At 38.5% G+C, this 11,964-nt stretch overlaps 1 protein-coding gene across 2 annotated transcripts; it reads left to right on the forward strand.

Moving 5' to 3' along the window:
- Positions 1-3,326: 3,326 nt before the first annotated feature.
- Positions 3,327-7,855, forward strand: LOC124646161. Of its 2 annotated transcripts, none has more exons than XM_047186243.1 (2): positions 3,327-3,957; positions 5,699-7,855. In XM_047186243.1, exon 2 carries the CDS (start codon positions 5,705-5,707, stop codon positions 6,200-6,202), a length of 498 nt encoding a protein of 165 aa, XP_047042199.1. In that variant the 5' UTR covers positions 3,327-3,957; positions 5,699-5,704; the 3' UTR covers positions 6,203-7,855. The 2 variants fall into 2 exon arrangements, with proteins under 2 accessions (XP_047042199.1, XP_047042200.1); XM_047186244.1 differs by lacking the exon at positions 3,327-3,957 and adding an exon at positions 4,628-4,646.
- The last annotated feature ends 4,109 nt before the right edge of the window (positions 7,856-11,964 follow it).

Raw genomic sequence — 11,964 nt, forward strand, 5'->3', positions numbered from 1 at the left:
AAACGTGTCCGTACGTAGACTCACTATCTACACCTATTTATATAGCCAGTTATATCGCGCACAAAGGTATCGGTGTGATTGTTGTACGAAGGATGATTTTGATTACTTATTCAAATATTACGATTAGGGAAAAAACATAAAGGTAAAGCTCTGTTATATCCGTTTATCTAGACGTATTAATTGTTTTGATGGATATTTATGCAAATATGGCAGACGTAAATATCGATGATTTCGTTAAATATCTATAGATCTATCTAAAGGAATATCTAGAATGATGTTAACACTGTTAGATCAGACTGCAATAAGTAAAAATATTCTTAAAGACCCTGGATAAGTTATCTGGGACTGCCCAAAATTGCGATCAATTTATGACAATAGTTTCAGGTTTTGGCAGCTTTTAAGAATTATTTATTCAAGCCACATTTTAACTTGAGGTGATGTTAAGCGAATAGCTATACTTTCAAACACTTAAGATTTTCAGAACCGATTTATAGAGAAAACGATGAAGCGAATTATATTATTCGTAGACTTTTAAAATTTAACCCATCGCTGGGAGATCACCAGTGACCGATATCGATTAAAAAGTCACTGGCCAGGTCTACTGACACCAATAAGCAAAGGTCTATTCTTGGAGTTTCACGAAGTAAATATATTTGAGTGGTATAAATAGCAGACTGAACTGGTGACCAGTTGACGCTCGCAACAGATGCAATCAAACAATTAATTAAGAAGACAACGCTATATAAATGCTGCACTAGCGACGTGATGAGCGTTATTTAGCTATATTTTATTAAGAACAGTTGTTTTCCATGGTTACCAATTGCCAGTTACACTAACAATGAAGTAGACCCGCTGCTTTACACGAGTACGGGTGCTTATTAGGTACGAAATGGGTGAGACTTAATGATCTCCCTAAAACCTCACTCAAAATATGGGTGTCATTCTTCAGCTTTCATCAAAATTGGTTAAGCTTCTACTTAGCTGTAATCATCATCTGCCTAGTCTTTTCCCAACTACGTTGGGGTCGGCTTCTCGTCTCACCGGATGCAGCCTATCTGACCTCCTCAACCCAGTTACCCGGGCAACCCAATCCCTAAGTAAGGCTGGCTGTCAGACTTACTGGCTTCTGACTACTGGTAATGACTGCCAATGATGTTCAATAACAGCAGCAGAATAGATGCTGAATCACTTTCGATTTTATAACATTGGGTGAGAATAACAGCAATGGTTCCAGTTCTTGATTCGATCAATTATTATTTATTTCACATTAGTAGGTATGTGTAGGCACAAATATTTACTGTCTTAATTATAGGCAAATTACAACATATTTAGTAAGTGAATTAATTAATAAAGCAATTAGTTTGAGGCTTTTAATTGCCGCTTAATTCTTATTGGCAATACTTTTCGAACGAGTTGAATTATGAAACGTGGGGTATATACCAAACCATACATTTTTCTATATTAGATTATTGTTATATTTAATAAATATGTATCCTTAATTACTGGCATTAATCTCTAGTATATGAAATTGGATACAATTTATACCTAATTCAAAGTATATAAACATTCATTTCATATTTGATTCCTGGCACAAGGAAAACCGGCTGGTGACGTCACGGCACACTGCACCATCGGCCATATACATACATATTACCTACCTCAACAGCAGGATCCTGGTACACAAACCTAATTATATGTGTCATACAGTGTTGATGACAAAATAATGCTCCAAGAGAAATGGATAAATTGATTCCTTGAAGCAAACGGCTGATGACTGCTACTAACACACATTTCTCCATGGTAATGTCAATTAAGAATTTGCTTCGATTTCTTGCTTATGAGATATATAATATTCGAAAGTGTTTAACCGATTCCGAAGATACTTTTACGGTAAAGTGGAAATCCTTGTGAAGGCTGATCAAGGCGATTTTGTCGATATAGCGGAAACAAGGGCGATCCTGTCTCCTTACTTAAAAGTTTAAATGTCAGTTGACCAAAAATGGGTAGGTAATGTTAAATTAATTGTAATGATACTATTAACTAATCGGGTGCTTAAGTACGTGATTTGCCTATATTTGTAACTGGTATAAAATTATCGATACACCTAGATTCGATATACTCATTGTTTCAAACTCTATCGTAGGTATATCTATATAAAAGGTCTATTGTATTGAGTGAAACCGTTTCAGTCTATAAAAAATATACGTTAAATGGTTACAGTGACATTCTGCGAATAAATTACTGGATTTATCGGTGGTTTGACGTTCGAACAGATTATGGTAATTTAAGGCCGAATCCAACGGTTCAACAATTACAAGAAAATAAAAGAATCATGCTACAAAATGGAGTATCTTTTGGTATCAATATGAACTATCATAATTGATATTGATGTATGTAATTATCAATTACAAGTTCAGAAGATTACAAAAAAATGTCTGTTTTCTTTTAAGAATAATGATTTTCAGAAACCTTTATCAATAAATAGAAGTAACGATACAGCTGTTCTACACATAATATACATGTATGGAGTTGACATTGGGACGTATGATACGCCAAAGTAAAAGTCTGTCTGTCTGGTGTAAGCATTTCAAGCATGATACCTCATTGATATAATTTAGATGGCTGCCTCGCATGATCCATCAAACTGAATGACTCTCTCTCGCGTGAACATTCACAGTTTTTACATCTGAAGCTACATATCATAGACATCTTTAGGGGCACTGTTAACAATCTATCTCATAGATGTTTTTATAAGAGACAGCCGCAATAAACATCTGGTTATTAGACCAGATGAAACGTGTTCATAATGCAGCCTTGCATTTAGTACTATAAAAAGATCTAGGCTGAAACTGGGCACGTAACGTGAAGCCAAAACTATAGACAATAGCGTACACGTATAGCAGTATCATAAACGTGAACGTAAAGTTGGTATATTCAGTTATGACGGTGTCGTGCACAGTCTGTCCTATTTAGCCACACCCGGGAGACTTCCAACGCGGTACAAACCGGGATGACTCATTAAAATGTTGGCCGCAGTTTTATCTCCGGGGAATTTCTCCTTTGTTACACACGCTAACGTTTTGGCTGCTATTCAACTATCCGGCGAAAAACAATAAGTGCTCCGTATGTGCTTTAAAAGGAAAAGATTGGGATATAACTAAGAATGTTACTAAATTCACTCTCGACTGAATTAGTATGAAAAGTGAAACCAAGTTTTGTGAAATGTATAAGTGTCTATGTAAATTGCAACAATCAAAACACAATAAAGTTTATAGCATACTGTGATTGAGTATTGTTGCTATTTATAATGATAGTTATCTACACTATTCACAGTAGTTATCCGCATCTTGAGCTAGTGACATAAATTAGACAATGTATTGGTCTTCTCTAGCTTCTACTGTCATTAGCTGCTTGTCTAATAAATATTAGTAATAAATTCAACGATAAACTGTCAAAGCTGCACTTACCGCGTAATTATATAGAACGTTTTGTTTTTTTTGTCAATACGTATATTATAATGTGAAGTAAAACATTTTTATTAATTTCGAGTACAATGACTCACAGTACACTACGTCGGCACGTTGACAAATAAATAAATGTCCGATTGACTCGACTGACGTATTCAATAATTAACTACAAGCTATGTACATAACAGGTTTTAAAGATAAAACCAGGTTTCCTCGTCAGTGTTACACGGCCGGACAAAGGCAGGATCTAGATAATTAGTTGCGGACAAAAATAGTCGTCGGTGTCGGGCCCTGGTCCAGGTGACGTCAGCGCGCCAGGGCCGGCGGCGGGGCAAGACGGGCCCCGCGCCAGTGTCGCGCGCGCCGTCAGCCCGCTCGCACGCCACCTGCCGAGCCTGAGCCAGCACCCGCCGCGCGCTGCCCTGCCGCCTGCTCGCCTCCACCGGCCCCCTCCCGGCTGCCTACGCGATCCTGAACCACACGCTCACTTGTAAGTACTTACTGCCGACCCTATTATATTTATCTTACATACGTGTTGAAAGCTATTGTCTAACTGCACCGATGCAACGCGATAACATCCGATGCAGATTTCACTTCGGCCTACTGCGCTAGGGTGTTTACTAGTATTTTGACAGCAGTATTATTTAATATTTAAATTTTATTTTATTGAATTAACTAATTAATGGGGCCTAGGTTATATCGGTACAGAGAAGCGAGTCAACCTTGGCGCATCGTGCAATGCAGCGGGGACCTTGCAAGTCACGCGTCAGAGTAACCTCGACTCACGCCGTACTCACACAACTACTACGATCCGATTCGGCGCTATCGCAATACCTTGTCGCGCGGCGCGGAGCGTCGTCCATTGCGCACTGTGCCGTACTTACGCAGCAATGGGTATTCTCATACGAAACCAGCAATGGATACGGAACAAAGCTCTGAGACCGTATTGTGTTTACTATCGTGATGCCGCAACATGTTGATAGACGCGCTATGGAACTAACACAAACAGCTGACTGCTGACGACGTGTTTCTTTTTTTGACAGATAAAAAATATGACGCGGTCATTCAAGGACGGTCGACCACTGACGAGAGGTATTTCCCGTTTTTGAACCGTCAATGTCACACGTAGCAGTGCAATAAATAAATAAAAATAAAAGTATTAAAAGTAAAAGAAATGAGGTAATTCCAACGTAGTGGTACCTACAAATTAAATGGGTTATTAGTGATATTACGGTTGGAACACACGTTCGCGAGGGGCCTCAATGTTCCCGAGTTATCGCCTCGGAAAAACACGCCATACTTTATCGTGTGCTGTTCGCTATCAGCTCGGCGGAGTTACGAACTGTATTGTAATACACAGTCGATACTCTTCAAGGGGTTCAGTGCTTATAAACATCACGTGTTTCACTAGCTCTACTCTTATAGAACTATTAAATCACTAACGACTTTGTAATATTGCATTTAACATACTGCTCCATATAAAAATAAAGCGTTGTAACTGTACACTAAAAGTAAAGGTGATCACGAAATTGAAAGTGCACAGGTTTTGTGAACCACTTTTCTTAAAAACTCGTCCTGTCCGATTTCCGGGGCCACGCTCAATTACCATCAGATAAACGTCTTTGCATATAAACACGATTAAAAATAAAAATCTCAAAAAAAATATAACATGCATTAACCAAAACAAATGGTACTCCTTTGTCAATTTGTTATGCATACTCAAAATGCGCGTATGATGTAGGTACTTCATCATAATTGGCTAAATCAACTTGCAACTTGCAACATCGTAACAACTCTCGCGTTACCATGAGATTTCTATGATAATGTTTATTCAACATTACCTTCTAGAACGTCTTTATATTTTTTTCACCTCGAGTTGGCATTGATCGTGGTCCACAAAACCGGTAACACTGCGGTTACCCTTCGCCGAATGTTTAAACACCCGACCATCGACTACCTTATATTCAAATACAACCTCATTCGTTTGTTTACGGTTACCTAAATTGTTTTTAGATTCTCACGTTAATCGTAATGATAATGACACATTAAAATCATATTCCCAACCCTGTGGCTTAGTTTTTATCTCAAAAATTAAACTTAATACTAATGCCCAAGTTATAATTAATTTATTTTGACTACAATTTGCGTCAAAACATAATAGTTATTGATAATAAAGATATAAGCGGCGTTATCATATAGCGTTCGTAATAGTATTTTTATTTATTTTTCAGAGTGCAATGGTCAGAAGATACGAAAGAATGAGTGGACGCCAGTCCTGGAACGAAGATGACATGGCTAAGGCAGTCGCAGCAGTCGTGTCAGGTAAGATGGGGTACAAGCTGGCCGCCAGGACCTTCCACATTCCTCGCTCAACTCTCCAAAGACGTGCTAGCAAGATAAGGTATCAGCAACCTGATGACCCCAAACCTTTAATGGGCCACTACCGAAGGGTCTTCACGGACAGTCAAGAGAAAGACTTGGTTGGATACATCAAAAGCATGGAGAAGTATTTCATGGGAGTTTCCAGGCGAGATATTCGGGAGCTAGCCTTCCAGTACGCAGAAGACAACCATCTGAATCATCCGTTCGATGTGAACACCAGGATGGCAGGCGAAGACTGGGTCAGGAACTTCCTGAAGAGGAATCCAGAGCTCCTGGACAAGTCGGAGCATGAGTGCGGCTTGGAGCCCGTGAACTTCGATCAGTTCTATCACTTTATGTGTCAGCTGTCATGATGACTGGCTGCTTAGACGGTAAAACTAGTTGTAAGTAAAAAGGTCAAGTTCGCCCCCCAGAGAGCCTCAGCATTAATGTTTGACATGTGTGAATCCAACCTGTGTATACTGTACTTGCCCACTTTGTAATCATTCATATGAATTTGTTGTACAAGATATTGCTCAATAACACACATTCGTAATCAAAACGGTAACCAAATCATGAAGACTTTAGGCAGTTTATATCCACAATTTGATACATAGTACAGTAAGAGTTTTGGAAAGGTTTTTTTAAATTTACATATATGAACAAAATTGTAGCAAAAGTAGATGAAGAGAGCCAAGCTCAAATATGCGATGTTACCTTTGATATTTTCTTAATTTGATTAGATATTTTGTTTTGTTAATATTTGGGACCGTGGACAGATGCGCGCATGGCCGCGTGTCACAGTCACGGTTCTGCACTTAGTAAGTACTTACGAAGTCTATAGTTGTATCTGATTTATAGTTTAAATTTTGTTATTTAATGGTACTAAAAGATAACTTGCTAAATTAAGGGCTGTGATAACAGAGAAAGGTGTATTTTTATGGAACATATCTATTGAGGTGATGTATATATTTACAAAGACGGTATCTGATATTTTAAATTTAATAGCTTACTACAAATTGCAATGTGAACGCAGAGTATCTCTTGATTGTAAAATGTTCCGTAACATAGTTTCTACCGGCAAGGCGCAACGTAGCGGGATGGTCTGATTTGCAATATTTCCTTTGTGTGCAATATTAAAGCTATGTACTAAGGAGCTATAAAAACTATGCAGCGAGCACGTCATACAAGACGCGACAAATAACATGTTTCAGCGGTCACGCTATAAGCATCATGCGTCGTACGTTACGTGCCAAACTCAAAAAAACTGGAAACAATGTAATTAATACGTGATCAGAGACAACGTTCGATTGACGTAGTGCTAACACCATACAAATAAACGTTTTTCATATTAAAATGGCATGCAAATAAAGCAATAATAAAATGCTCGTCCATGAATTTTACGTAACATACGCGCATGAATCTGCAATCGAGGCAAACATTCTCCATTAGTGTAGTTTGACGTAGCGCATACAACTGCAGTGTTGCCAGTTACGGAACATTTGCCCCTAATGAATGCTGATAACGAGCGCGTCAGCGATCTGCCACGCGCTGCGCTCAGCTCCAACGAGCCACTACCTGCGTCACTCACATGCATATAAACTCTTTATACGTACTATTGGGATGGGATAGTGATATTCGTGGGATTTCGGCTTATCTAATTATTTCGATTCTAGTTAAAATTATGTTCGTGTTTCGTCCAAATCAATGCTATTTTTCTATAGTCACTATTTTAACGATCCCACTGTACCAAATTAGTTATATTATTATCGTTACCTGATTCAAGTTTTGATCTCTTTAACTTAGTTCAAAATAGCGAAATGTTTATTTATTTAGATCTCGAAATATTAAATGTTTGTTGGTTTATTAAAATTTTAACATTCGGAAACATTACCCGTATGCCAAACTATGTTGTTATTTTGAGATTTATTTTTAATTAATATAATAATATTCCTATGTACTTAGTTTAAAGAATTAATGTGATTATAAATTGAAATATTTAATAAAGAAAATTTTAAGTACCTACAGTACTGCATTATTTTATTTTCGTAATAATCTAAGATGAAATCAACCGGTGGCTTCATGAAACATATCCACTGAAAACATAATCTGTAAAAATACACGTGAGTTCCAAGTCGTGAGCATCTAATGGTTTGATAAAATAACCCACCACTGAAGTCAAACAATGCAGAATGTCAATGTGGTGTAAAGTGAGAAATAACAAATGTCTTCGTCATATTATCATAAGGCGAATGACGTCATTAAAGATTGTGGAAATCCAGGTAATCAATGACTGAGTTCATAATACATCAACACCTAAAATAGCAGGGTTTGTATATCGGGGTGACGCACACAAACAAGGCACAGTGAGCATCAGGGCCTGCCCTTGCGCAATGCTGAACCGAACTTTATGCAAATGGTTCTTTTGATTGTACCTACAGCAGAAGGACGGAGTCATAGCTATTATATTTTAGCTGATATATAACAAAAATATGGAACTTTACTTTGAAATCGGTGAAATTAAAAAGCAAGAGATTGTTCGCCCTAGCACCTGAAAAAACATGCTGAACAGTACAAGTACATACAGTAAGAGTAAGTACTTGAGTAAATAAGATAAGTGAAAAACACTAAGAAAAAATTCAACATAAACACAACACGCAATGACTTAATTTATTATTCGTCATTAGCATACGCGTCATACAGAAGAACATAACTTAAAATAACAGGTAAACGAATCACCTACAAAGCAACATTCATACGAAAACACAGCAAACGCAGGAAAAATATTTTCAGCGCATAAACTGATTAAAAAAGCACTTCAATCTCGCAACGATGTCGGAGTACAAACTCAATCAAGCTGGTACGTGAGGGCTTTTACTTAAAAAGCGTAATATCTTTAAAGTGGGGGTAGGACTTGGATCTGATGCTGAGTAAACAGGTCAGTGCATTAAGGTACGAGCTGTACTGTATGTTGGGATAGCTGGGATTCTGAGTGCGACAGCGAGGTGTCCGGAAGGCGTGTCGACGAGGCTTGCTGTGAGTTGCAGTACGAATTTGACAAGCTAAGCCTGATTAAATATTGTTTTACTTAAATTGTTTTTTGTTGAGCACTGATAAACCAAAATAATCATCAAAAAAGTTAGCGACTTGAGTTTGACAGTCACATTTGAGCTATTTCAACAGTGAAATAAAGGGACTACGAAAGTGATTTCTCAATTTAGTATCCGTCGGAGCTTTGAATAATAAGGGAGCTTCAAAAAATTTCCTACTTGCTTCTAACTTACAATAACTCCAAGTTTGTGCGGGTTTATAAAAACATTCCTGTCTCGCTGGATATAAATCCCTCGTTATAAACCCTCAACCTCTCACTCAAGCCTTGTCACATCCATACTACAAGAGTAGTAAGTTGTAAGATAACTATAAGTACAAGGTAGGTACAGGAGTACACGAGATGGCTGTGCACTAATGATGTCGGTTTCATATTGCGCGCTTTACAATACGGCGTTAGTTAACGCGTAATATGATGTTGATTAAACTTCACATCAGCGTCTAAGTTTCATGGCAAGAGAAGAGGTGAGTCTTCATGTACCTACGTACACATGAAACGTAATAATGTTTATAAGGGATTGTTCACACCAAACGTATTGTCCGCCGCTGACTGTGAGTATACTCACTGTCTGCCCCAGTGTGAACGTCGACTCAATCTGCAGTACCCGTACTCACCAAGCCGACAATAAGCTATAGCGTACGATGCGCTACATGTGTGAACAAAAGAATAGGCTCGTGTAGGTTCACACTAGATGCGTACGCTGAGCGGCTGACTATTCTACACATAAAAGAGCTCAGTATTTGAACCCCCCAATCTTCATACATAACAGATGCTATGTCTTCCCAAGCGCATCTTCGTAAGTTTCTATCACTAAATTCTTCTGAATTCGCATTCCAAATACATTCTCTAGAATGTACTTCTGCAATAAACTTTTCGGTGTCGAACGTCGCGAGGTGTCACGTGTCACGTCTGTCCTCATTGAAGTTTGTTTCTCGAGTGTATTGCGGCCGAGGCGCGCGGCGGTGCGGGCGCGGCGGAGCGGCGCTATTCGGCAACTGCGTCCGCGTAGCCAATCCGCGTCCGCCGTGCATAGTCGCGTAGTAAAATAATCGGCCACTGAGAGTCAGCGACAACAGACGACGTAATAGCGTATAGTCGGTTCGGTGTGAACGACAATTTCAATATATATGGAAAAGCAATAAACTGCGTAATGCGCGCTCACAGTCAGCAGCCGACAATACGTTTGGTCTGAACGATGCTTTAGAAATTGATTGAGAAGCGTGAATAGTTGAAGAATTTGATTTGTGGTAAATGTTATATCGAAAACCTGGGCGCCTACATATATAATAATATATGTATATATGTATGTATTGCCTAGCTATGAGTATGTACATCACACTTCAGCACTCTGAAGAACACCAACTTATTTCTTGTTCCCTACTCAACGATAACAAAGGAAGGCAGGTACTATTTGTTATTCATTGTACCGTTAAGAAACTTCCGCATATTTTTCTGACAACTTCTTCTGAAAGCGTAAGTCTAAAATCAATATGAAAACACTCCCCGGGGCGAGGAAACTGCGAAAGAATAAGAAAAAATCATGTCTAAAGAAGTAAAAGCAAAACTCAATACCTACTGAAAGAAGTGGGCGTTAAGCCTCCCACGCAAAAAGAAAACAGAACCGAGCCAAAGGGAAAACTGTAAATGATTATATTTTATATAAGTACGAACACAAGTACAAGTACGAGTACAAGTGCAGAGTTTCCCTTTGAAAATTGCATTCGCCATCTGTACACAGGCACGCGTCGCACACTTTGCTATGGCGTTTCCTCCAGTGTGCACTGTGGCGCAACCTATTTTATTATTTGGTTTATAGTTGTTTGAAAGCCAATTTACGAGACCGAGGCGACGACGCGGCAAAAGCAAAAACAACGTTTGAAAGGCTCCGTCTAAAGAAAATATCCTTTTCAGGATACCCATTAGGAGAGAAAAACATCTCATAGCTATTATGGTACAGACTTCCTGTTAACTTTTATGATTAAAAGCTTTTGATTAGCTCGGTGTAAATGAAATTATTATATTGCTTCCTGCGCGAAATTAAATGGTAAATGTGCTTTACAAGGTTTGTCAATTTGTTTAAGTAATAAATGATTAACACATGTGAACTTAATTGTTACACAGCTGTTCGTGGATTAATGACAGGTTACATGCGTAGGGCGTAAGGTACGCAGACGTCCTAGCGAAAGAACGTACTGAAAGTCATTCAAAGTGCCCGACACAACACGAGCGATAAATGCAGAACACGAGAGAAGCAGCACTTCGTTTAAAAGTATTATTATTCATCGATCATTAATGTGCATTATGCTTCGCTCGCCCGCCTTCGCCCCTCGCTTTACTTTTTATTCGAAATTACGTGAGAAGAAAGCGCCGCTGCAGCATTTATCAAATGCTGTCAACACAACACGAGTTTAAAAGGAAATAAAAGCTCCTTCGTGCAATTTATCGAGAGCACCTTTTCCTATATTGCTGTGTTGTTTTCTCACAGAAATATAAAACATAATTTTTCCGCGACAGTTACCTGTGAGGAGTTTTGTTCAACTCAATGGAATTTTTCGACAAACAATAGGATTTTATTGAACGCGTCAGTGGCTTTATCTCCAGGCTGCTGTACATCGATAATAAAGAAGAGAAAAAACTTGGGCTCAGCCGAAGCTTTATGTGCGAAAGTTGGGAGTTTGGGCACGATCGCGCGCCAATATTTTATCTCGCGGGCTTTATGGCTGATTCAAGTTAAGGATAGGTTTTCCCAGCATTGTTCTATTCTTCGCTTGATAGATTTGTAGTGCCGGGCCCGATAAAAGGATTTAGTAAAGTAGAACATATTTTCTCAAAAGGTTCGATAGTGAAGTAGGTTAGCGAAATATTTTATATGTATGTCGCTCTAATTATGTAGTAAATAACATTAAGAGAAATATATGATATAATATCGTTGTATCTCAATGAACCAGCATCAAGTAGTATCGACTAGTATCCGCCAATCACTTTGCAAGTTCCTTTACAAGACCTGACAAAAACAACAGACCAGTT

The sequence above is a fragment of the Helicoverpa zea genome, chromosome 3, assembly GCF_022581195.2.
Source record: "Helicoverpa zea isolate HzStark_Cry1AcR chromosome 3, ilHelZeax1.1, whole genome shotgun sequence".
NCBI classification, from domain to species: domain Eukaryota; kingdom Metazoa; phylum Arthropoda; class Insecta; order Lepidoptera; family Noctuidae; genus Helicoverpa; species Helicoverpa zea.

Bases quoted from the DNA above. Each gene is read 5' to 3' on its own strand.
- LOC124646161 (XM_047186243.1), top strand. From the start codon at position 5,705: ATGGTCAGAAGATACGAAAGAATGAGTGGACGCCAGTCCTGGAACGAA.